At 46.1% G+C, this 25,327-nt stretch overlaps 7 protein-coding genes across 17 annotated transcripts; 3 read left to right on the top strand and 4 right to left on the bottom strand.

Annotated features, from left to right (window-relative positions):
• Window positions 1-344: 344 nt before the first annotated feature.
• On the top strand, window positions 345-5,180 carry LOC120454555 (choline transporter-like 2). Of its 2 annotated transcripts, none has more exons than XM_039639945.1 (4): window positions 345-479; window positions 806-1,078; window positions 2,353-2,685; window positions 2,756-5,180. In XM_039639945.1, the coding sequence occupies exons 3-4, from the start codon at window positions 2,362-2,364 to the stop codon at window positions 4,787-4,789; spliced, it is 2,358 nt and encodes a 785-aa protein (XP_039495879.1). In that variant the 5' UTR covers window positions 345-479; window positions 806-1,078; window positions 2,353-2,361; the 3' UTR covers window positions 4,790-5,180. The 2 variants fall into 2 exon arrangements, with proteins under 2 accessions (XP_039495879.1, XP_039495880.1); XM_039639946.1 differs by having other exon boundaries at window positions 367-489.
• A 292-nt stretch (window positions 5,181-5,472) lies between these two features.
• LOC120454559 (augmin complex subunit dgt6) lies at window positions 5,473-7,995 on the bottom strand. Of its 2 annotated transcripts, none has more exons than XM_039639949.2 (4): window positions 6,963-7,995; window positions 6,451-6,897; window positions 5,874-6,391; window positions 5,473-5,766 (listed from the first exon to the last, which is right to left on the bottom strand). In XM_039639949.2, exons 1-4 carry the CDS (start codon window positions 7,816-7,818, stop codon window positions 5,620-5,622), a joined length of 1,968 nt encoding a protein of 655 aa, XP_039495883.1. In that variant the 5' UTR covers window positions 7,819-7,995; the 3' UTR covers window positions 5,473-5,619. The 2 variants fall into 2 exon arrangements, with proteins under 2 accessions (XP_039495883.1, XP_039495884.1); XM_039639950.2 differs by having other exon boundaries at window positions 6,966-7,990.
• Window positions 7,996-8,095: 100 nt separating this feature from the next.
• LOC120454553 (V-type proton ATPase 116 kDa subunit a1) lies at window positions 8,096-14,989 on the top strand. Of its 8 annotated transcripts, none has more exons than XM_039639940.2 (12): window positions 8,096-8,201; window positions 8,628-8,767; window positions 9,080-9,256; window positions 9,330-9,458; window positions 10,227-10,384; window positions 12,065-12,191; window positions 12,276-13,431; window positions 13,492-13,709; window positions 13,918-13,923; window positions 14,086-14,296; window positions 14,359-14,530; window positions 14,591-14,989. In XM_039639940.2, exons 2-12 carry the CDS (start codon window positions 8,651-8,653, stop codon window positions 14,691-14,693), a joined length of 2,574 nt encoding a protein of 857 aa, XP_039495874.1. In that variant the 5' UTR covers window positions 8,096-8,201; window positions 8,628-8,650; the 3' UTR covers window positions 14,694-14,989. The 8 variants fall into 8 exon arrangements, with proteins under 8 accessions (XP_039495874.1, XP_039495871.1, XP_039495875.1 ...); XM_039639937.2 differs by lacking the exons at window positions 8,096-8,201; window positions 10,227-10,384 and adding exons at window positions 10,854-10,954; window positions 11,584-11,625; XM_039639941.2 differs by lacking the exons at window positions 8,096-8,201; window positions 10,227-10,384 and adding an exon at window positions 10,854-10,954.
• Window positions 14,888-15,535, bottom strand: LOC120454567 (UDP-N-acetylglucosamine transferase subunit ALG13 homolog). Its single transcript, XM_039639962.2, has one exon. The coding sequence runs from the start codon at window positions 15,528-15,530 to the stop codon at window positions 15,015-15,017; it is 516 nt and encodes a 171-aa protein (XP_039495896.1). The 5' UTR covers window positions 15,531-15,535; the 3' UTR covers window positions 14,888-15,014.
• Window positions 15,536-15,626: 91 nt separating this feature from the next.
• LOC120454552 (aminopeptidase N) lies at window positions 15,627-22,710 on the top strand. Of its 2 annotated transcripts, none has more exons than XM_039639933.2 (7): window positions 15,627-15,765; window positions 19,204-20,059; window positions 20,123-20,839; window positions 20,895-21,558; window positions 21,618-21,823; window positions 21,885-22,193; window positions 22,255-22,710. In XM_039639933.2, exons 1-7 carry the CDS (start codon window positions 15,744-15,746, stop codon window positions 22,478-22,480), a joined length of 3,000 nt encoding a protein of 999 aa, XP_039495867.1. In that variant the 5' UTR covers window positions 15,627-15,743; the 3' UTR covers window positions 22,481-22,710. The 2 variants fall into 2 exon arrangements, with proteins under 2 accessions (XP_039495867.1, XP_039495868.1); XM_039639934.2 differs by lacking the exon at window positions 15,627-15,765 and adding an exon at window positions 15,899-16,201 and having other exon boundaries at window positions 22,255-22,709.
• Window positions 22,600-23,905, bottom strand: LOC120454563 (UDP-xylose and UDP-N-acetylglucosamine transporter). Its single transcript, XM_039639957.2, has one exon. It carries the CDS (start codon window positions 23,777-23,779, stop codon window positions 22,784-22,786), a length of 996 nt encoding a protein of 331 aa, XP_039495891.1. The 5' UTR covers window positions 23,780-23,905; the 3' UTR covers window positions 22,600-22,783.
• A 73-nt stretch (window positions 23,906-23,978) lies between these two features.
• On the bottom strand, window positions 23,979-25,129 carry LOC120454565. The gene is made up of 2 exons (XM_039639959.1): window positions 24,928-25,129; window positions 23,979-24,857 (listed from the first exon to the last, which is right to left on the bottom strand). Exons 1-2 carry the CDS (start codon window positions 25,029-25,031, stop codon window positions 24,167-24,169), a joined length of 795 nt encoding a protein of 264 aa, XP_039495893.1. The 5' UTR covers window positions 25,032-25,129; the 3' UTR covers window positions 23,979-24,166.
• Window positions 25,130-25,327: the final 198 nt, after the last annotated feature.

Here is a 25,327-nt window from a genome sequence, read left to right as displayed (position 1 = left end):
GGTTTGCTGCAGCAAGCAGTATTTAATTGGTATGGGTGTTTTATAATTCCAAAATATCGTCAATAAACTATCTAGAAAGTTTTACGTTCTAGTACCGAGCTACCAAGTTGATAGAAAATTGAATATGCATAAGTGGCTTATACTATTTGCAGCTTGATTATTTTACTGAAATCGTAAAGCAAACTATAAGGTAAGGCCAATGCGAAATTTTTCATAACTTACAGGCTTTTTAAACTTTTTTTTAGCTTGAAAGCAGCCAATACTCGCATTAGCTTTAGTGCATCCCTGTGCAGTGCCACATTCCACACACATTTCTGCTTTGTTTTGACCAGAACGGGCACTTTTGCAACACTGATCGGCACAGCTGTTCAGAGTTTTGGGTCGTGGATGGGGGGAGATTTTCTTTGGGCTATTCAGTATTATTTCGATTGTGGATCTGTTTACTTCGCGGAAAGTCAAGTGCTCGCCGTTTAATTAGCGTAAGTGCAAGTGAGTCGCAGTACGTGAGCTTGGTGGGGGAGGGGCCTAATTCCATGCGCCCGCTCCACAACAAAAATAAGCGAAACAAAAAGAGTTGCATGCACAGAAATTCGAATTCGGTCGAAACTGCAAGGTGTTATTATAACGGGAATGGCCAGTGCTCGTTATCGGGTGAAAACGATTAGGATTGTGCAATTAACAAAAGTGTGCCGTGCTACTCTTTTCACCATCCAATCCCCAACCCCCCAACTCCCTATCCACAATCCCCAAGTGGCACCACACCAATACTCGCACATGAATACTTATGCTGCCTTTATGCTTGCAGTCCCACTTGGCTCTTGTGTGTACTTATCCAACGAGTGCAAGTGACCGACGTCCAGAGAGCAACGTACGGGATACGGAGCTCCGACAAAGGCTTCCCGCTTTCAGTGGTCCGGTGACTTTCGCCGGAGTAGTGACTCCGTCCCATAAAGCGAGTTGAACAAAAAGCCCCCCGCCGCTCGTTAAAAAGTGTCATGAGACAATAAAGGAGCAAAAAGAAAGAAAGGAAAAGCGACGAGAAGAGTGAAGCTCCTTTGTCGCATCTCTGGAAGCAAAGGTGAGTAATACTACTCCATTAGAAAATTACGGGGCCTTGTTGAATTGTAGCTGCAAAAAACTACAAGGGGAAGTCGTTCAAATGGGAAACAAGAGACTACCATTATAAGATAAGAATTGCGACTGCTTTCTTTTATCTGAAGTGACGTAGTCCAAGTCAAGCACAGTGCTCACTTGATACAGGGAAAACTCGGGTGGAAACCAGTTTGCCGCACTTAAAATTATGAAATTGAGTTAAAGGTCTAGCTTTCTTATCATAATTGAGTTGTTTTTTTTGCATCAAGTTAGGGTTCGCTATTGCGAGTGTTGCCTGTAGCAGTGCTGGAATGATAAACTCAACTCCCTGACACTGAAATTCCTACACCGAAATGAAGTTACGGCAATCGACCTTGAAACATGTGGTCCAAACGCCTTGCCAAACCAAATTGGTTTTCCATTTTCAACGAAAGCTTGTGTGCTTTTTGGGAATTCATCCATTAAAGGCGGCGACGGGTTTTTCACATTAAATGGACAGAAGCCGCAAACAAAAACACAGCGATACACATAAACAATCAAACAGTAGCAACAAGTGAGCGCACAAATTTAATTCCCCATTTAATGCGTCATTATTGCCAATTTGTGACACGCTCGAGCTGTTTTTCTGCTGAGTACCTTCATATTTACAACATATTTGCAGAGATTCGTACAGTTCACGATCGTTATCAGGGAAGCTTTTAAAGCGAAGAAGTTATAGTTGCATTTTTTTGCTCCCCATATCTTTTTATGAATAACTAAATGAGTGAATAACTAACCTTACAAGAAAACAAAATTCTCTGGAATTTATTCATAACTTTTTTTCTTTATTATTTTCATATTTATTCATTATTTATTAAAATGATAAACACAATAAAGTTATTCATTGACCTCTGTGACAATAAAACATAGAAGCAAGGAGAATAGTATTTAATTGTGGTTCAAAACAATCAACAAAAAGGGATCGTTAGCCGTCTTTTGATATTATCAAACCCCACCTTATCGCAGACATACATTCATTTAGCCAGCGTCATTTCCCCATCCAACTAGCAAGCAAACTAGAACAAAAAGAGCCGCTGGTTGTTGGCTTCACCACCAACACAACCACCCTCTACAGATGTGGTTTTCATTTTTAAAACAGTGACGCATGCACGGAAATAAATTACATGATCTACGCCTGACAGTCTCATTACCAAGAGACGACGACCGATAGATAACAGTTCTATATACATATAGCACTCGGCTCTTCTTGGACTCTTTCAGTAGAGAGCGATGACGGATAGCGTGGAGCTGAGGAACAAGTACGGCAAGCCGCTGCTTTACGACCGGAATTTCACGGGACCCCGGCAAAGGGATCGCAGCTGCACGGATGTGCCCTGCCTGCTGCTCTTCGTACTCTTTCTTGGAGGATGGGCCTTTATCGCCCATTACGCCATCAAGAACGGCGATCTCAACAAGCTGCTGGTGCCCACGGACTCCGACAACCGGAAGTGCGGCATGGACTCCGGGGTGCTGAACAAGGAGAACCTATTCTTTTTCGACTTGAACCAGTGCATTGATCCAATTGTACCCCTCACTGGATGTAAAACTCCACAGGTGAGTTAGCACTAACGTCTCATGTAGAAGATGTGTTCATCTTACTTATAACGAATGATATTTTCAACAGATTTGTGTGGAGACTTGTCCCAAGGAGACGTTCGTCTGGAAAACCATGAAGGACAAACTGAGTTTTGCGGAGCTGCACAGTCGCCTCATCTGCTTGACAGAGGAGCACAAAGCGCAGATTCGCACCAAATCGGACATTCAGAATGCCATTGACCGAAACGAGTGTGCAAGCTGGTACATCAAGAGTGCTCCATTCCTCAAACGATGCCTTTTTGAGTTTTCCCAGGGCGTGTGTGATTATATTCCCTCCTACCTGCTACGTGGGGGAAAATCGGAGCGGGAGCTGCGACAGCTGCCCGGAAACGCCACCACAGAAGTCCAACTGCAGGCCCGGGTCATGGCCCAGGCTCTACTTGCTCCGCAGGCGAACAATAAACAGACTCCAGTGGACGAGGAGCCGATCATCCAGTGCAAGCGCAGACTCAACGAGGCTGTCATCAAGGAAAAGATGATGCAAACTGACAAGAGGCTAACCAAGCTCGTGGGTAACATGGTAGCCCACTTCTACAATGGCACTAACGACGCCCAAGTCTTGGGAGAAAAGATTGTCGAGGATCTGATAAACTCTTGGTCTATCGTTCTGGTGGCATGCTTCTGCACCCTGATTGCCTCACTGATCTATATCGCTCTAATGCGCTGGCTCTCCGCTCCGATCCTCTGGTTCTCCATCTTTGGCGTGCTTATTGGCCTACTGGCGGGCATTTACGAAACCGTAAAAGAGTACAGGCGCTGGGAGACGACGGCTACGGTCCCCGAACACGGTTTAAATCTGCACTCCACGGTCAAAAATGTTTTGCAGAACAAAAACACCTGGCTCTACCTGTCCATCTTCTTAGGGGTAAGCTTCGTGGTTATCCTGTTGCTGGTAATTGTGCTAAGAAAGCGCATCCGCATAGCAATCGCCCTAACCAAGGAGGGCAGCAAGGCGGTGAGCAGCGTGATCAGCACCGTGTTCTTCCCCATCTTCTCCTGGGTACTCTTCATTGCCGCCATAGCGTTTGCCATTGGAGTGGGCCTGTATCTGGGCTCCATTGGAGATCCTTCTTTTCGAATGGTGCGTCAGCTGACGAAAAGTGGTGAAGTGACCAACGAGGACTGCATCTGCGAAGGTCCAGCCATCAACTACACAGTGGGCGGATCCTGCGACCCGAAAGTGTTCCAACAATATTGCAGCGTTCTCCAGAACCGGCATCCTTGCTTGAAAACCACCTGCAGCTTTGACTCGATTAATAATCCGATTATTATTAAGTGGGCCATCTTCTACAACGTCTTTGGCTTCCTGTGGCTTAGCTTTTTCATCTCCGCCTTCAGCTACATGGTGCTGGCCTCCACCTTTGCCCGCTGGTATTGGACCTTTAAGAAGAGGGATGTGCCCTACTTCACCCTGACAAGGGCTTTCTGCCAAACCGCTTTCTACCACCTGGGCACTGTGGCCTTCGGCTCACTCATCCTGGCCATCGTCCGGCTAATCCGCCTGGTGCTGGAATACATACACGAGAAGCTGAAGAAGTACGACAATGCTGTGACACGGGCCATCCTCTGCTGCATGCGCTGCTTCTTCTGGCTGCTGGAGAACTTCCTGAAGTTCCTCAATCGGAATGCCTACATTATGTGCGCCATTCATGGCAAGAACTTTTGCTCCAGTGCTGCGGACTCGTTTAACCTGATTATGAGGAACTTCCTGCGTGTGGTGACGCTCGATCAGGTCACGGACTTTTTGTTCTTTTTGTCGAAACTGCTGCTAACCGCTGGCGCGGGGGCGTCCACCTACTTCTTCCTGGACAATAATCCGAATATTATTAAACTAAATTACTTCGCGGTGCCCACCGCGGTGGTGGTAATTGCCGCCTTTCTCATAACGAGCGTGTTCTTTGGTGTGTACTCGACGGCCGTGGATACACTGTTTCTGTGCTTCCTGGAGGACTGCGAGCGGAACGACGGTTCGCCGGAGAAGCCGTTCTTCATGTCCAAGCAGCTGATGAAGATTCTGGGCAAGAAGAACAACCTGCCGCCGCGTCAGCGCCGCGGAAAGTAGGCGAAACGGCAGTGCAAATTATAAGTTAATTGAGATGAAGCATATACATATATATATATATATTTATTCTAGCCCAAAATCGAAAGGGGTTGTGAGCGTTTGCTCAACCGGCTGCAATAGGGTTTGCATAAAATGCACACACCTTTGCCAATACTCTTAATCTTTAATCTAGTGTATATAATACGCCAGTATCCATATGTAAACGTTTTTTATGCGGCTAGACATGTGATAGGCGCGGACCATAAAGACCAAAAGCAGTACCATACAATAATTTGTATGCAGAGACACGAAAGTACACATATCTCACATTCATGCAGTCTAGGCTAACGATAAACTTATTTAAGTTTGATTATAATTTTCGAATTTAATAAAAGTGAATGCATTGAAGTCACATTTTTCTGTTTTGTTCTTATTTTATTTTACTTTTTCCATCCCATTAAGACACATGATAATATTTTCTTATTTTTATACAATTTGTTTTCTGTTTTTACTTTCGTTTATCTAGAACGCTCAAAACACTCATTTCAGAAAGTCTGATTTTGCAGGGATGTTAAAGACCGAGGAAGCCGTAATGAAGAACAATAGTTATAAGATTTGACTTTTAAAAGTATACATAATAAACATTAATACTGCCTCAATGGTTGTTTAATTAAATAAATATCTGAGAACACCAGAGAAGAAATTTGCTTAAAAGCTGGAATATTGAAGTTTTAATATCATATAAGTAACATTATTCAAATTATGAAGTTAACTCATTCACAAAGCTTAAATCATTAGAAAATATTTAAGACTATTAGCTCAACAGTTATGGCACTTTGAGATTCCCTTGCCTAAAAGATAATATCCTTGAGCACACTATCGCTGATGTTCTGCAGGTCATCATCACCTCCAATCTGATCAAAATCGAACTTACGCGAGACATTGAATGCATTCTGGTCGTTTTCAATGTTAAAATCGGGTTCAAGCGGCAGTGAGTCCTGTAAAAAAATGGAACTTAAGACTCGTATTTCATATTTGGCTTATTAACCAAGGACTTATTCGTAAAGTGACGACAAACCCTAAGAATCTTATTGAGTGCACGTACATTGATTGTTCTGTCGTTGAGCTGAAGACGTGGCGTGTCTTGCTGGTGGCTCTCGGTGTGCGGAACTAGTGCATCCAGGCGTCCAGATGGCGAGGTGCTCAGATTCAGAACATTCCGAGATACCTCCAAAACCTTAATAACCGCAGCGCTCTTGGCGACCAGTGAGCTGTTGTTTTCCGATGTGCGCGGAATGCGTTCAATTCGGGTGCACTCGCTAGCACTCAACGGTGTAAAGGGGTCGCTGGGTTCAGTTGGTGAGGTCTGAGGGGAGATCACCGCTGCACCTGGCACTGGTGCCTCATCGAAACCGAAAGAAGCTTGCATTTGCTTCCACTTGCTGCCCAGAGCGGAGAGATTCGCCTGCGGAGCTGTCTTGACCTTGGAGGTGTTCTTGTGAATGGTGCGCAGCATTTGCATGGGATCGTTGATCTTGGATCGATTCATTGTCCCATTAAGATCAATGCCGGTCGACTGATCCAGGACTTTCAGCTTACGTGCTGATCGAGGCGGCGCTGGTGCTGAAAGTGAAAACGGATTAGGATAGGGGGTTACTAAATGAACGGGGATCACTCCTTACCGAGTAAACTATTGCTTAAGGCATCGAACTGTTTGCCATTGAAGTCATCCTGGAGTGCAAGACGTACTGGGGCATTGCGCCCTCCACCGCCGCCCATGTCGATCCTGATGGGAGGCGTGGAAACAAATTTGGAGCTGATAACTGATTCGAACCGAGGCGTGGCCGGCGCAAGCGTCTGCCCCCTGGCGGAGGCACTTGCAGTGGCACTAGCAGTAGCACTTCCCTTCTCCTTTTTGGACGGCTCGTTTAGTTTCTTTAGAAAATTTTTCAACTGAATTTCAGACTGTGTAAGCTCCACGCGAAGAGCCTGCAAATCGGTGGTGACAAACGCAGTCGATTCGTTGTAGTGATCATTTGCATCCAGTTGCTCGGCAATTGTGCCGCTGATCCGATTGAAGCCGTTCAAGAGCGCACCCGTTTTAGATGCACCCAAAGGATCGTAAAAGTCTGCAATGAAATTAAAACTCATTTAAATTTAAGGTCCTACCGGGAATTACCCAAAGATGACTCACTACCTTCTGTGGCTGCATCACAGTCGAACAGAACTCGCATTCCCCGCAGTGCTTTCTCTACCGCCTCCTTGCTTTGGTTGTTCTCGGCTTGCTTCAGTTGGAAAATATCGATGGCCTCCTTGAGGCCACATAGAGATGCCTCCAGGTCAAATTTCTCGAGTTGGGTAATGACTCGTTCCACGCCGAGTGCAGCGGTGGCCTCAAACTCATCCAGAAAGCAATCGTCCGCCAGTTGCTCCTCGGGCACTCCCATGACTGCAGACAGATCGGCCATCATACGTCGGATCTTCTGGGTCTTGTCGCGCAACAGGGACGTATTCTCCTCCAGATTGACAACATACGACGAGGCATACTCCTTCATTACGGAATTTTGGCGGGCCATGACCTTGGCGCTCACGTTTGGTGTTCCCGCCTCTAAGCCTAGTGACTTCTCGCGCTGCTTGATGCACTCCTGGATCACGAAGCCCACAAACTCCAGCAGAAAGTTAATAAACCTCATGCCTCCGGGCATTACCACCAAATAGGACTTGATGTTGGCCCAATGCAGCTGGTGCTTCTCGTTCAGATGCTTCAGATACTCAACCGTGCTGGAGCGAAAGTTCGCCTCCGATTTTTTGTCCGTGATGGGCCAGAAGAAGCGTCGCTTGAACTCTGCGGGATCCAGCAGGCGGAAGAGGTAGTGCATCACATGCACAAAGGCCACCTGGTTGGGCTTGAGGAACATGTCCCAAGCAATGAGCTTCCGCAGCTCGTCTGGCATGGGATGCACCAGAGCCAGTCCCTGCAGCTTCCTGTGCAGCTTCTCGCTCTGCTCCTTCTCTTCGGCTTTCCACGGCGCGATGGTTGTCCGATCCATAGATAAGCACAGAAATTAAATGAAATATGGCGGTTTAGTTTGAAGTTTTTTGTTTTTATTGCTGCGCAGTGTTACCAGGTGGCAGAAGCAACTGAAAAATGAACGAGGCCGTTCCCACTGCCTGTCTATATCCATAAAATATGTTCTGCACAAACAATAAATCCATTTAAATTCCTTAGGAAAAGGTACTATAAATATCTTTTGTTATATACATTTTTCTATATTTTTGCTTTGAGATTTTTTAAGTACAATTTTGTGTTCCTATTAGCTCGAATAAATGGGTATAATTCTAATGACCCGCCACGGTCACACTTTCATAGTTCGGAAATTTGTCGGTTGCTGGAATTTTGTGGACGAATTTATATTTAATTTTTAAGCTCTTGGTAATTAACTAATCGAAGTTTATTTCAAAGTGACTCCCTCACAAACTAGATAGTTTCCGCTTAAAGCGAGTGTCCAGAGACTTGGTGACCACCAAAGAGCTGAAAACCTTCGCATCCGGGTCCAACGTAGCACTTTCTTTTTGTCTGCAGCGGAGAAAAATCAATATACGCATGGGGTATAGAAATCGAATCTCGGGCGCATATATAGTATAGATTACAGATACCGCGGCGGGGACAAGTGGACGTCCGCCCCCAAAACGATAATCAAATCAGCGTGAAAATATGTATGCGACACCAGCCATAAATCTTCCGAAGAAACCCAGTTTGGACATGAATCATGAAATTGAATGGGCCCCGTGTATACAGTATATATTAGATATATGCATTCTGATTCAGTATCTGTTTCCATTCTCCCTCCATTCGCAGATATCGGGAATCCGGCTGCCACAATGGGTTCCCTGTTCCGCAGCGAGGAAATGGCTCTGTGCCAGCTGTTCCTGCAGAGCGAGGCGGCCTACGCCTGCGTCTCCGAGTTGGGCGAACTGGGATTGGTCCAGTTCCGAGATGTGAGTAGGATGGATTACATAAAGCTGCGGTCGAGACAATCGCACTGACTAACCATAAGTCACCAGAATACCCCTTACCTCATTAGTGAATTTTATATTCCATGAAACGTCCCCGCTTGAATGCAATGTAAATGTGAAGTACACCCTCCTCTGAATGTGTAGTATAACTACGTGTTACTTTTTTACATTAATCACCCGACCTAAATGAAACTAGTAAATGCAATGTCATAAGTTCAGTGCTATAGCTTGATCGCACACATTAACTATTTGTTAAGATCGCCCAATAATGTACCACTCTTTCGAAATCCACAGCTCAATCCCGATGTGAACGCCTTCCAGAGGAAGTTCGTCAACGAGGTGCGCCGCTGCGATGAAATGGAGCGCAAGCTGCGTTACCTCGAGAAGGAGATCAAGAAGGACGGCATCCCCATGTTGGACACCGGGGAGAGTCCCGAGGCCCCGCAGCCCCGCGAGATGATCGACCTGGAGGTATGCTAAAACATGCTCCCTGTTTTCTGCCAACCACTTTTGAACTTATATGGCTTTCTTGTCTGCTGCTTAGGCCACCTTCGAGAAATTGGAGAACGAGTTAAGGGAGGTGAATCAGAACGCCGAGGCTCTGAAGCGCAACTTTCTGGAGCTGACCGAGCTGAAGCACATTCTTCGCAAAACCCAGGTGTTCTTCGACGAGGTAAGCTGCTGCATGAGCAACTACGTTTGGGTATCAGCTAACGAACTGCGATCGGTAACCGATTTACCATTAACATATGCCGGCCATTGAAGCGGCCGGTAACTAACCAACTTTTCTAAGCAATAACCAATTTCCCAACCGACAACACAAGTGTGGCAGCCACGACTTCTAGTTACATAAGCAATCTATCTCAAACTACACTCTTAAATGATTTCCCCGTATCTCCCCACTCGGCACGTATATCCTCCTTCTCCGCTTCCAAAAGCAAACGATGTGTGCTTTCTTACCCCTCTTTTTGAGTTTGTACATATTCCGTAATTTCCGTGCGTTTGATATCAATTGAAGGTTATTGTTTCTATCGGACATGTTCCTGGGCAATCAGAGGAAAGGTTAAAGGCAGTAGATTCTAATATATATTAATATTACGGGCTTTGCAACCGCCTCTCTTTCTGATTGCTTTTAAAGAACACATCTGCGTATTATCATTTCAAATGCTTCGTTTTACCCAACACTCTGTTTATATAGTATATATCTAGATGTCTGTACAGCCTTATTGTTTATTATTAATTATTTGACTTTTTCGGTTACTTTATTATGCGTTTTACATTTTGTTTTTCCATATCAATCAATTCACAATCAATCAATCAACCAACACCTCCCCGACCAAAAATCAATAAACTGCAAAACAAAACCGCACACAACACGTACACCCACCAAAAAAAAAACACCACCCAATGACCTGCCCACTGCCGGTTGTGTTGCCAAAAGTCGGTGCCCACGGTGTACAAGTCGAGTGGCGCATACTCATCCAGCAAATATCGGCGCTATCCGCAGATGGCCGACAACCAAAACGAGGACGAGCAGGCGCAGCTGCTGGGCGAGGAGGGTGTGCGGGCCAGCCAGCCGGGCCAGAATTTGAAACTTGGGTAAATATTGATGCCGGACCTGGGAGCACTGAATACGGACCACAGACCACGAACCACGACGGTCACAGGGGGAAACTAAACTCAGGCCAAGACCACCTCGCTCTCGCTCTCGCTCTCCTGCTCCTCTTACTCCTTAACTCCTTGCTGTTTGTGTTCTACGCGTCCATGTTCCATCCATGTACCTTTGATGAGTGTTCCATGTTTTCCACGCGCTAGGCTATCGAATTGATTTCAAACATAAGCACATTGTCTACTTGTTTGCTCTGGTGTCGGTTTCCAAAACTATACCTAATCCAATACAATCCAATCCAATTCAATTGAATCCAATCCAATACCCCACATGCCCACAAATCCAACAACCAAGTTTCGGCGGCGGTTCTACTAACCATTTTCTAAGAGTTAACCCCAAGCTAACCCAAGTTTGTAAGTCGTGTCGAAATGACCTTTGCCCACCATTCACAATTTCTAGCAAGAAGGCGGCGTAAACCAAACGACCGAGTCGATGACCCGCGCCTTAATCACGGACGAGGCGCGCACCGCTGGTGCCTCCATGGGTCCCGTACAGCTCGGGTACGTATCCAGCAGCCAGCCTCCGAAGCGGGAGAGACGCACAGTCGGGCGTGGGACGTAGTGCCGTCAGCAGGGGAATATTCCTTGGGCGGTGTGGATTACTTACATACAATGTGTACCTAAATGTAATCTTAAATGGTGTACTTTTGGTTAATTATCTCAACACATTGGGTTTTACTTTTATATATCAATAGCCAAAGGCATATGTATATTTACCCTAATCTACTCTTTGTTCGATTTGTTTATATGTACATACCTAAGATCCTATAATCAATAGTAATGAGATTAGTGTCCACTTACCGCCCAGGGAGCTTTTACCCTGTACAAATCTTTTTTAGCTCTTAAACAACGATATGCAACACAAAATTATTGCTTACTGCCGCCAACGCCAAACTAACCAAACTCAAAACGCCAATGCAGCTGCGCCGCCAAAGAGAAAGATTAACCGAACCATGTCCATTTATACCGTCTCCCAGCTGGGAGTCCCCTGGAGTTTCGAGCAATAATTTTCTGTGCACGATCCCAAAATGACACATCGAAAGCCACTAAATTAAACGTCGTTCTCTTCTTATGCTCCTCTCTTCCCCACACAAAAATGTCCAATCGAAAAATAATGTTGATAAATTTAGTTACATGGAGAAATCAAACGAACGTGAGGATTATCTTCCATGGTTGGTACCCTGCCCCTTCAAAAAAAAAAAAAATAAAAGAACAAGACTAGGCCAAACAATCAGTCAAACTCGTATCCATTAGCCAACGAACAGCGCTCATCAATCGTATTCGTATCCGTATTCGTATTCGATCGGTCAATCAGCTGTATATAGAAACATGTCATTAGCTTCGCTCGCCTCGCCTTGCCTCCCTGCACCGCCCCGCATCCTGTCCAGAAATTAGAGTGCCACCTAGAGTGCTAACGTGTCACCCATCCAATCGATCCCACCCAGAGCCTCATTCATCCCGATCCTCGCTCTCGTAACACCACGCGCGTCCATTGGTAACTTGTGCTTGAGAGTTTAGTTTTCCTTGTTTGTCGTAAATAACTGGAATGACTTTGTTGGATAGCCCGTAGCGGAGATCTCTCACTAATAACTGCTTACCAATCACCTCTAGCTTCGTGGCTGGCGTCATCCTGAGGGAGCGACTGCCGGCCTTCGAGCGGATGCTGTGGCGCGCCTGTAGGGGCAACGTCTTTCTGCGCCAGGCGATGATCGAGACGCCGCTGGAGGATCCCACCAATGTAAGTCATCAACCAGCTGATGTCCTGTGAGGATAATACTAAATGAACAAGAAACCAAATAAATTATTTGCTTCGCATTTCCAGGGCGACCAGGTGCACAAGTCCGTGTTCATCATCTTCTTCCAGGGTGACCAGCTGAAGACGCGCGTCAAGAAGATCTGTGAGGGCTTCCGGGCCACGCTCTATCCGTGCCCCGAAGCTCCAGCCGATCGGCGAGAAATGGCCATGGGTGTGATGACCCGCATCGAAGATCTGAACACCGTGCTCGGCCAGACGCAGGACCATCGCCATCGTGTCCTGGTTGCTGCGGCCAAGAACCTTAAGAACTGGTTCGTCAAGGTGCGCAAGATCAAGGCCATCTACCATACGCTGAATCTCTTCAATCTGGACGTGACCCAGAAATGTCTGATCGCCGAGTGCTGGGTGCCGCTGCTGGACATTGAGACCATCCAGCTGGCCTTGCGCCGCGGAACCGAAAGATCGGGATCGTCGGTGCCGCCAATTCTCAACCGGATGCAGACGTTCGAGAATCCGCCCACTTACAACCGAACGAACAAGTTTACCAAGGCCTTTCAGGCATTGATCGATGCTTATGGCGTGGCGAGCTATCGGGAGATGAATCCGGCACCGTACACGATCATCACCTTCCCCTTCCTGTTCGCCGTGATGTTTGGAGATTTGGGCCACGGCGCTATCATGGCGCTCTTCGGCCTGTGGATGATTCGAAAGGAGAAGGGATTGGCGGCTCAGAAGACTGACAACGAGATCTGGAATATATTCTTTGGCGGACGGTACATCATCTTCCTCATGGGCGTCTTCTCCATGTACACGGGTCTAATATACAACGATATATTCTCCAAGTCACTGAACATCTTTGGATCCCATTGGCATTTGTCGTACAACAAGTCCACGGTGATGGAGAACAAGTTCCTGCAGTTAAGCCCGAAAGGCGACTACGAGGGCGCTCCGTATCCGTTCGGCATGGACCCTATTTGGCAGGTGGCGGGAGCCAATAAGATCATTTTCCACAACGCCTACAAGATGAAGATTTCGATCATTTTCGGTGTTATCCACATGATCTTCGGCGTGGTGATGAGCTGGCACAACCATACGTATTTCCGGAACAGAATCTCTCTGCTCTACGAGTTCATTCCCCAGCTAATCTTTCTGCTGCTGCTTTTCTTCTACATGGTTTTGTTGATGTTCATCAAGTGGATCAAGTTCGCCGCCACCAATGATAGTGAGCTTATTGACCCTCGACTTAATGGCTGCTGTTTCATGACCCCTTTTTTTCATTTAGAGCCCTACTCCGAAGCCTGTGCGCCCTCCATCCTGATCACGTTCATCGACATGGTGCTCTTCAACACGCCTAAGCCGCCTCCGAAACGCTGTGAGACCTATATGTTCTTTGGCCAGCACACCATCCAGGTGCTCTTCGTCCTGGTTGCCGTCGGCTGCATTCCCGTAATGTTACTGGCCAAGCCGCTGCTCATCATGCAGGCCCGCAAGCAGGCGAACGTAAGTAGATGCTAGTTCGATGCACACCATTACTTTCATAAAAGAGCGTTCCATCTACATCACAACATATCCAAGCACATCGCACTCCTAACTCTCCACATTATACTAACGGCTTCTCGTTTATTTGTGCTCCCGATTAACAAAATTATAACCCCCCCAACCAAATCCACACCGAATAAACCAAAACACTTCAATCCACAAACCGTAGGAAGAGGTTAGTCGTGTCGTTAATTGTCCATTTTTAATCGAATTTCTCTAAATTTTTAATCACATATAAATGGTATAATGTGGTCTCTACCATTTCCTTTAGAGAAGTTCGACTTAGTACCCCGAGTTGTTCCACTTAAACGCAGTTAATAATCCCCATTTCTTGCAGGTTCAGCCCATTGCCGGAGCCACTTCTGATGCAGAGGCTGGCGGAATGTCCAATGGCGGTTCCCACGGTGGTGCCGGTGGTCATGAGGAGGAAGAGGAGCTCTCTGAGATCTTCATTCACCAGAGCATTCACACCATCGAGTACGTCCTGGGTTCGGTTTCCCACACCGCCTCTTATCTTCGATTGTGGGCGCTCTCCTTGGCTCATGCCCGTAAGTAATCGATGGAGTACAAGCCTAAACAATTACTAAAGCGAAGCATTCTTTCCTGGCAGAGTTGGCTGAGGTGCTGTGGACCATGGTCCTCTCGATTGGCTTGAAGCAGGAAGGACCCGTGGGTGGCATCGTTTTGACCTGCGTGTTTGCCTTCTGGGCCATTTTGACCGTTGGCATTCTGGTACTCATGGAGGGATTGTCTGCCTTCCTCCACACGCTGCGTCTCCATTGGTAAATTACTTGAATCCCTGCAAAATATGAAATGGTATCTAATCAAGGGCTTTTTTATAGGGTCGAGTTCCAGAGCAAGTTCTACAAGGGCCAGGGATATGCCTTCCAACCCTTCTCGTTTGATGCCATCATAGAAAACGGAGCTGCCGCCGCCGAGGAGTAAATGAAGCGGGATCGGTCAGAGCAACAACCAAAGCACGTTGAGAGTCTCATTGCGTTATATGAAATTAACTATCCAAATAAGTGGAATTAACCAGTTACAGTAACAAGCATATATGTACGTTTTAATGTTTAATTGTCGTGAATTTATCTATATCGTATAGCCCCAGCAAACACTAGATTGATAACAATATTTAATGTTCTTCGTAGACGTTCTCGTGTTTATTAACTATACTTGTAAACTCAAATAAATAGCAAAAGCTAACCCCCTTGGTGGGGTTGGCACCAAAAGAAGCTTAATTTTTCTTGGAATGTTTATTGGTCTTTAAAGCGACATTAGTTGATTGATGGCGGAAACGAATTTACTGAGATTTTCCGGTTTGGTTTCATAGGGCTTGAGGGCTTCAAAGTTCAGAGTAGCTAGCTGGGCATCCAAGTCGGTAACTTTGCAGTAATACAGGTAGTTTTCAGCGGCCAGTTGTTTGGCTAACTCCAGTTGGTGATTGTCCATAAGTGTGTCATTAATCACAATGAGTCCAGGTTTCTGATTGTTTAGTATATCCATGCAAGTTCCGGCTCCCGCATGTCCAATAATTAGATCTGCGGACTTAATGTCCTCTGTATTTGGCCGGAATTTGTATTGCTCTATGCGTATTCCGTAGTTCTTTCCTATCAGTTGGATTTCATCCTCTGTCAATGGTTGCGAATTTCCGTGCTGTATGACGAGTCGCGTGCATTTCCGGCTCTGCAGAGCTTTTAGAGCGGGTTCCGAAGATACAGTTGATATTAGAGCATCGAATTTGGTGGTGCCCACGGTAATATAAACTGTATTTAAATGCATTTTTAGTAAATAGTTAAAAAACAAGTCACAGCTGTTTCAAATTGTGCTTCCTCTTAGTTTTTTGCCATTCACACCGCGTAACTCAAACGCCTATTACCTAAATGCCAGCCTGGAAGCTTGAAACGCCGGCATTAACCGTTACTTTAGCTATTAGGAGTGCAGTAAAATAAAAAGCGTAGTGAAATAGTTTTAAACAATATTTATTTAAGCAAAATGCTTAAATTCAATTTTAAACGTAAGTATACCACTTTCACGGCACTTAAATAAACTTCGCTCTCACGCAGACAAAGTGTAAGTTTCGCGCAGCACGATCGCCATCTCGCTCATTCTCCTTCCATTCCATTTCCACCGCAGCTTGTTTATTCCGCTTATTCAGTTCTCAACCGTTAGCCGTAACGGTTGTGCCCGCGCTCGTCGGGAAAATACACGAAAAAAAACTGTGCTCCGTTTAGTGATGTCCCTTGGCAAATTGCATTTTGATTAGTTTGGCAGCTCGGCCTTAGTACAAGTGATTTGTTTACATTTAATTCAATTAATTAGGCCTTTGCCAAGCCCAACTGTGTGTGTGTGCGCGCTTGTGTGTGACCACTAGACGGATTGGTGTCGCGCCAGCGTAACGGTAAAGGTGCGAAAGAGTCCGACAAACGGTTTTCCAGGACGGAGGTGAAACGGTAAATTGAATTATTCCCACGTTTCGAATGCTGCGTGTGTGAGTGGGCGATTTGTGCGTGTGTGTGCACTGAGAAAAATGCAATGGCATGGCGATCATTGTGCACCACTATAAAAACTAATAATATAAGTACATTTAACGATTTAAAGGTGCTTTAAGTTCTTTGAGTGATGCGAAAACGCTTCAAGTACTTTGTTCATGAGTATTACAACATTGTAAATATCCATTTGCCATGCGCGTTTTGCTTTGATTTTTCTTTCTGTGGTTGCCGGCTGCTGTTTGCACGTCGGAAGGTAATTGACTAATCAACACTTCGTTTAATTTCGTTTTTATATCTGCACGCTCCCCATTTGTTTATTTGGCAAACGCTTTTCAAGTTTGCCTGACATCTGGCAGCGATTAATACATAAAAATGAAAACAAACACTTTCCAGCCAGAAATGCTCGATATTATAAGGCACTCACGCAGGACCCATAAATTTTGCCGGCCAGAAACTTTCCTTCGCTCATGATTTCCAATTTATGGTGATCTCCCGCTTATTTACTATCCAAATTTGTAGAAATCATCTGGTACTGCCCCAAAATTCAATTAGAGCAACGGTGCAAATTATCCGCTTGCCCAGCGATCGGTTATTCCATTTTTCCAACCCCCCCACCACCCAGAATACACACCCACACACTTACACACGCGTGGTCCATCACTCAACGGTCAATAAATTGGCGCTCTCTTGTTTTCCTCATTTTCTTGGTTTTGTTGTGTTTTGTGGGGAGAGCAAAAGCCGCGCGATTTAAATTTAATGTCTTAATCGTGGGCGTGTGAAGAGCCAATATTTACATGTCTCCGCTGTCTCTTGCCTTCCACCGCCTCCCCACTTCCCCAATGATTTGTCAATATTCGCTTTCCCACTGACAGGCGTCCATGTCCTTGTGTTTATTAACTGGCTGCACTGAGAGAAAACCGCGCAATCTAGTGCTACTAATTGGTTCGAGCAATCACAATGAAACGGTTAAATAAGAAGCAAATGTCAGATGTAATTATCTAAGTAGTTAAGAATTTTACAGACTTCCAGCATATAATGCGTAAATCGAAGTGTACTATCGCTATCCATCGCCATATGCTGACACATCGCCAGCGGCTTACACGCAGTTTATCAATGAAATATTGCTATAAATTGGATCCCCAACGAGCGAGAGCGACCCAGGGATACGGACCCCATGGAGGCGGTATGGGATGGAATGGAATGGGTGGAGTGGGCGGATGGCGGCTGATAGAGGCGGATGGAGGCGGCGTATCATTTGCAGCCTTAGTTTAATGAAGGTCATCGTGCCAGCGGCTGGGTTGACTTCTGTACATGGTTGTCGGCGTTTAATTGCAGCAATTTGCAAAAACACCAGCAGCAGCAGCAACGACCTCAGCATCGGCAGCAACAGTGGAAGGAGAAAGAGCAGGGAGCTACAGATGCTACAAATGCTACAGAAGCTGATCAAATTAATGCCATAACTCAATTAGCCGGCGGGCGTATTTGCATGAATATATAAGTTGATTTACGACAATGTTGTTGCCTGCTCAATTTGTGCTTAAACTTTTGCCAATTGATAATAGCGCTGCTCTACGAGGAGACATCTGGGTTCAGCTACAATCTGTGAGTTCTGAGCTGCTGGAAAAGAAGAAAAACTTAGTACGAAGTAGCCCCATGAATGGGTCTCCTGGGCCATTGACATCGTGATAAGAACAGGCATAGCAAAAGTGACAATAACAATTCACAATATATTGCCATTTTAGCGGATTATTTCTTTAAATGTAACTTTTCCCACTTTCATTCACTAAAAGTAATCATCCCGAACATCTTACTAATTGATAAGATCACGATCTCATCTTATTAAAATGTATTTAAATCGCTCTTCCTATCTAAAAATAATTGTTTAGTTATTAAGTGCAAAAATCAATTATCGCCTTAATTTTTAGATATAATCAGACTACTGCGAATTGTGTGGGTTACCTTTGCATTTGATTTGGGGACTGGGAATGCCCCATGCATATACCAACTCCAGCCACAGCTTCTGAATGGGAAATATCGCGAATTTAAATATATGTACATATATTTCAGTCGATGACACTCGCAATGGGAAACACCCTTTTCATCCAGCTAGTTGCATGTAGATCCACTAAAAACCCGCTGGGTGACTTGAGTGAGCTTAGCAAAAGCTGGTATTAAAGTCGGCCATTAATATTTTCCAGTCTTGATGCCCCACGTTATATTGGGTATATATCATTTGGGCAAGTGTACATGATCTCAAAAACTAGCTAAAATGGACAAGAACTTTAAATATTTTCCATTGAAATTTATTCAATATATTCATTTTCACTTCGAGAACAAGAGCTTCTTATATTTCAAATAAGTTATTATGCTAGAACCAAGAGTTTTTCGTCAAGTAGCGTATAACAACGTCTTTATCAACTAAGAATATCTGCTGGATCTAATACCTCATTTCGTTTATTACGTGAGCAATGATTTTTTGCTACTCGTTGTAAAACCATACACTTGTTTTTACCCATCGCCGATGAGCTAATGAATCAGTTACGTTCTCGACGACCCCTTGAGTAGCAAACTAAATGGTCTCCTACTCGAAAACTCTGTTCGCAAACCCCTTGCTGTGGCTTCGCTTCTCAACCACAAGGACATGGCTCATGCGCCATTTACGCAATTTAATCGGAACACAAGATAGCCAAAGGGGTTGGCCTCGGGCCAGAGAAACCACTTAAGTGGAACCCCGAGATTGCAGACTGCAACTGCGCAACCTGCAGTTGGATATCGTATTACTTGGTCTTTTATTAAGTGCTGCAACGGAAGTGGTTGTGGATGTGGAAGTGGTCTGCCCAGATCCTGCTTCCTGTTTATGGAATCGGAACTGCTCTTACCTCATTAGGCTACGACTTAATATTCCGTTTTTATGATATCTTTTTGCTGATTATTTTAAACTTTTGTTTCATCTTCCACGGCAGCCATTATGGTCGTCAAGGAGATACCGCTTCACGAAAACCTGAATATGGAAAGCCGTCCCATGAATGCCGCTACGCCTACCACTACCACCACGTTCTCGAAAGGGGGGCGTCGCTACAGTGTGTCCCTGACCACCGCCATCCTGCTGGCCTCCTTCTTTATATGCACCCTACTAGCGGTGGGCTTCATCGTCTACAACTTTGCCACATGCGCCGAGCTGGAGCCCGATTCCGATGACGATATCGTTTGCACCAGCTACCATCTGAGAAGGCTAAAGGCTGGACATGATGACGCACCTAAATATGATCGAGATGTCCGTCTGCCGCACTCCATTCGCCCGCTGAAGTACAACATCACGATTGAGCCGCAGCTCAGCGGCAACTTCACCTTTGCTGGTAGTGTTCAGATCAGAATAAGAGTGCTGGAGGATTGCTATAACATCACCATGCATGCCGAGGAGCTGAACATCTCGCGTAGCGATGCCTCCGTTCACCGAGTGCTGAACGGTGGCGAACTGGAAGGCGATGGTCTGCGGATTCACAAACAGTACCTGGTGGGGGCCAAGCAGTTCTTCGTGATCGAGCTGTATGACAAGCTGCTCAAAGATGTGGAGTACGTGGTGCATCTGCGCTTTGATGGCATCATCGAGGACTATCTGCAGGGCTTTTACCGCAGCTCCTACGAGGTGCGCAACGAGACAAGGTGGGTAGCTTCTACCCAGTTCCAAGCCACGGACGCCCGTCGTGCTTTTCCCTGCTTTGATGAGCCGGCCTTGAAGGCCAACTTTACACTGCACATCGCTCGTCCTCGAAACATGACCACCATATCCAATATGCCCATTGTGTCCAGCAACGATCAGTGAGTATTGCCTTTGTTATCAGCGTAAACACACTATTTGACCGCAATCTTTCAAATCCTTAGCGCCACCATGCCCAGCTATGTGTGGGATCATTTTGCAGAATCGCTGCCCATGTCCACCTATCTGGTGGCCTATGCCATATCCGACTTTACGCACATCTCCTCGGGTAACTTTTCCGTCTGGGCTCGAGCGGATGCCATAAAATCAGCCGAGTATGCACTGTCTGTTGGTCCCAGGATCCTGACATTCCTGCAGGATTTCTTCAACGTGACGTTTCCCCTGCCGAAGATTGACATGATTGCTCTGCCAGAGTTTCAAGCAGGCGCTATGGAGAACTGGGGTCTGATTACCTTCAGGGAGACAGCAATGCTTTATGACCCAGGTGTTGCCACGGCTAACAACAAGCAGCGCGTGGCCTCGGTTGTGGGTCACGAGTTGGCCCACCAGTGGTTCGGGAACCTGGTTACACCGAGCTGGTGGTCGGATATCTGGTTGAATGAGGGATTCGCTAGCTACATGGAGTACCTGACGGCCGATGCAGTTGCGCCCGAGTGGAAGCAGCTGGACCAGTTTGTGGTTAATGAGCTGCAGGCAGTGTTTCAACTGGATGCCCTTTCCACATCCCACAAGATCTCGCACGAGGTGTTCAACCCCCAGGAGATTTCGGAAATCTTTGATAGAATTTCCTACGCCAAGGGATCAACTATTATTCGCATGATGGCCCACTTTCTCACAAATCCAATTTTCCGTCGGGGTCTTAGCAAATATTTGCAGGAAATGTAAGTCCTTGAAATGATTACCGATTTATAAAGATAAACATTGATCCGCTTTCAGGGCCTACAACTCTGCAACGCAGGACGATCTGTGGCATTTTCTTACCATAGAAGCCAAATCCTCTGGGTTGCTGGACCACAGCAGAAGTGTTAAGGAGATCATGGACACGTGGACGCTGCAAACGGGCTATCCGGTGGTCAAGGTGTCGAGGCATCCCAACTCCGATGTGATTCGTCTGGAGCAGGTTCGCTTTGTGTACACCAACACCACCAGGGAGGATGAGAGTCTCTTGTGGTACATACCCATTACATTTACCACTGACTCCGAGTTGAACTTTGCCAACACCCGTCCGACTACATGGATGGCGCGTACTAAGCAGTACGAACTGGAGCACAGGGAACTCTCCACAGCCAAGTGGTTCATTTTCAATGTCCAGCAGACAGGCTACTACCGAGTCAACTACGATCTAGAGAACTGGATGGCGATCACAGAACACCTGATGGATGTGGACAACTTTGAAGACATTGCTCCTGCGAACCGTGCCCAGCTGATCGATGATGTGATGAATCTGGCCAGAGGTTCTTATCTGTCCTATGAAACTGCCATGAATCTCACCCGTTACCTGGGCCATGAATTGGGCCATGTGCCATGGAAGGCGGCCATCAGCAACTTTATTTTTATCGACTCTATGTTCGTCAACTCCGGAGACTACGACCTTCTAAAGGTTTGCTTTTAACCATTTGGCTTGTTATAAATATTACTTCATATTCTCGTTTCTCACAGAACTATCTGCTTAAGCAGTTGAAGAAGGTCTACGATCAGGTGGGCTTCAAGGACTCGCAGGACGAATTTGAGGACATCCTGGTGAAGCTGAAGCGTGCCGATATTCTGAGCATGGCCTGCCATTTGGGTCACCAAGAGTGCATCTCAGAGGCCAGCAGGCACTTCCAGAACTGGGTGCAGACGCCGAATCCTGATTCAAATAATCCGTATGATAATAATCAATACACTCAAAATATTTGTAATACGATTTTTGTTCCTTTTTTCCAGCATTGTGCCAAATCTCAGGGGAGTCGTTTACTGCTCTGCAATACAATACGGCACCGAGTACGAATGGGACTTTGCTTTCGAGCGTTTTTTGAAGACGAACGTTCCTGGGGAGAAGGATCTGCTGTTAAATGCCCTCGGCTGCTCCAAGGAGCCCTGGTTGCTTTATCGCTTCTTGCGTCGCGGCATTTCCGGACAGCATATCCGGAAACAGGACTTGTTCCGGGTATTTGCCGCAGTTTCCAGCACGGTAGTGGGTCAAAACATAGCCTTTGATTTTCTGCGAAACAACTGGCAGGAGATCAAGACCTAGTAAGTTACATAAAAGTAGATACATTTCACGCAGTGGTAAATACATTCCCTTTTTTTTCAGTATGGGCTCACAAATGTCCAACATCCACACGTTGTTCAAGTTTGCCACGAAGGGATTCAATTCCAAGTTCCAGCTAGGTGAGTTCGAGAACTTCGTGAAGGACGCCCACTGGGACTACGACAGACCCGTCCAACAGATTGTGGAGAATATTGAGACCAGCGTCGACTGGATGAACAAGAACTACAAGTCGATCGTTAGTTGGCTGGGTAATGAAGCGCAAGCGTAAGAAACGGATCCTGCGGCTTGGCTGGATCAAGGCTGCAGCAGTATTAGATTTCGCAGCTGCAACTGCATAGGTTGGGCCACCAATGCATTTACGTGTAGTATTTATGTCGCGTGTTTTACAAATTCAGAGTCGCCAAAGAGAGAAAGCCCTTGGCAGATCGTCCAGAGCATCACGTTTTTCATTATTTTTAATGTATGCCTTCTTTTCATAACAATTATGAGAGTCTTGTAATTTTAATTTGTACTTAAATGTAAATGTAAATGGAATTATAACATTGTTCGTCACAAAAAAGTCTTGTAAATCCTATTCCTGTTTCACAGCCTGGTTTTTCCATTTGGGAACTCTTATCACATCTGCAAACATCAAAGTGCCCACAAAGACGAGCGCGGTGCCCAGCCAGTGCCACCAGGTGAAGGGATTTCGGAAGTATATGATCGAAAAGACCAGCGAGATGAACTTGCGGAGTGTCAGGATCAGAGTCACCGTCAGCGAGCTGCATTCCGTGGTCAGAGTGTAAACGGAGCTGATGCACAAATGCTGCGCCAGCACGTTGCCCAATAAGTACAGCAGGATTAGGGGCACTGCCGCACCCAGGAGGGGCAACTGGTAGGACTCGCCTGCGAACGCCAGGAGCCAGTGCGTCCGTATGTCGTCCTGCATGAGCAGAAAGGCGGGCAATGGCAATAAGTGGGTGTAGTACAACGCTTCCCTCGCGCACTTGCCATGACGTAGATACAGCAACTCCTGGGTTATGCCCATGTAGGAGGAGATAAAGAGAGCCAGCACTAAGAGTGCCACGCCCAACAGCCACCAAAACTTATCCGCCTCGGCACTGCTATCCAAATTCTCCTGCTTACCAACCAAATCCGGACTGGAAAAATATGTGCAGACGAAAATGCCCACGCTGATCATAAGCACCGATATGTACTGACACAACCGGTAGCTCCTCTTCAGGACCAATGTGCCCAGGCACATGTTGGAGATCAGCGAACCGCCGCGGATGATCATGTGCAGTGTCATTGGGACATTAAACTTGAACACGTAGTTGTTGCACACGCTGGTCAGAAAGAACATGGCCACTAGAAGCGCATAATCCCGCAGGCTGATTAATCTCTGGGCCAGTCCGAGCTTCGAGGTGAAGACAAAGCCCTCCATAGCAATAAATGCAAACTGGGCGGCAGTTATAAGGTTTCCAGCGCCGGGATCCAGTTTGACCAGAAGCTCCAGGAAGACGACGCCACTGCAGCAGCCCAAGAAGACGCCGCAGATGGCCAAAATAGCGCGGATGGATAAATGCATGGACTTGGGCTACGAAAGTGCACGATTCCCACCAACTTCAACCTACGATCTGGGCCATGACGAGCTTTCAGGCCAACTTTCTTTTCGGCCATACAAAACGTAAACAAAAACAACAGGTGGTTATCGATAGAGGTCGGCACAGGCACAGCTGATTTCTGTCTATCGAAAGTTCTGAATATTCAAATGCAAACAACAAAAATCCAAGCAGAAAAGATTTATAATTTTAAGAAAAGAATATTTTAATTATATTACACATAAAACCAAACTTAATTAGGTCGTCTAATCACATTCGAAATATTCGCACCAACAGTCTTTTACAACAATTACAAATTACAATGATGAGTGGTAAGCAAGAAATTACAGATGAGCAAATTAATGGAATATTACTTAATTTTCCTTTTCCAGCAAGGCAATAATTTTGTTGAGCTTTTCCGTCTGCTGTGCCTCGAAATTGTCCAGTCTCTTGGCCACCAACTGCGTCAACTTCTCGAATCTCATGTCGATGTGCTCCTTGAGGATTGCGACATCGCTGAAAGGAGCTGCAGCCTCCTGGGTTTTCTCCTTCGCCTGCGGGGAATAGCCCTTCATCAGGCTCATGAACTGCTCGAACTTTTCGGCCTGCTCCTCCTTTTTCAGAGAACTCGTGCCGCCCCTTTGCAGCAGCTCCTGGATTCTCTGCGGATCCATTGGCCTGGGCATCTGGGTGGTGATGCCATTGGGATTTGGGGCTACCTGGAGCAGGGCTCCGTAGACACAGATCTCGCTGGCCGAGGTGAGCATCTTCAGGTTTATGTCATTAATGCCGGATCGGTCGATTTCCATGTCATAGCGGTAGGGTCGCACCGTAACCTCTGGGTCCTCCTCCTCGACGCAAGTGCCGTAGATGGTCTCGCAGTACTCCTGCAAAGCTCCAATGAACAGCTCCACCTTGGGTGCACTGCAAATTAGGGTAAGCGCGGCGATTTTAAAGCGGATCGGGATCTGGAACCTCAGCTCACAAGGCGGCGGCGGTGGATCCGCCGACTGCATGGAAAACAGCACGGCGCGATCCTCGTTGATTACGTCGTCCAAGTCGGGCCTGTGGACAAAGGAGGTTGCAAAATCACTTGATAAAAACCAGTTTCGGGGCGTGGAATCCTTTGTCTCACTTCACAAAGACATCTTCGTCGGACAAACGGGTGGCCACCAGTTGGTCCAGGCCGTTGCCCGCCAGTTGGGGCCAAGTGCAGCGCGCGGTGACCTTTTCGCACATGCTTTTATTGACAAACAATTGAAATTGATGGGGGCTAAATTTGAAAACAGCAAAGTTTAAAAATCAAAACACAAATGTAGTGATGGCAAAAGCGAACGATAACCGCTGCGGGGGATGCCAACCTGTTGCATAGCACGATCTAAACGGAAATTTTAAGGGGCAAATAGTCAAGACTTTTATAAGGTTTAAAACGAAAAGCAGTGTTATCTGTAATAAGCAGGTAACAGTTATTTATAGCTAAGTAACCGAATCACTTAAAGTAATTTATTAATTAAGCGCTTGCAGCTTAAAGCGCT

The sequence above is a fragment of the Drosophila santomea genome, chromosome 3R (genome assembly GCF_016746245.2).
Source record: "Drosophila santomea strain STO CAGO 1482 chromosome 3R, Prin_Dsan_1.1, whole genome shotgun sequence".
Lineage (NCBI taxonomy): Eukaryota > Metazoa > Arthropoda > Insecta > Diptera > Drosophilidae > Drosophila > Drosophila santomea.
The sequence above is the reverse complement of the archived record's forward strand: the minus strand, read 5'-3'. Positions and strand labels throughout refer to the sequence as shown.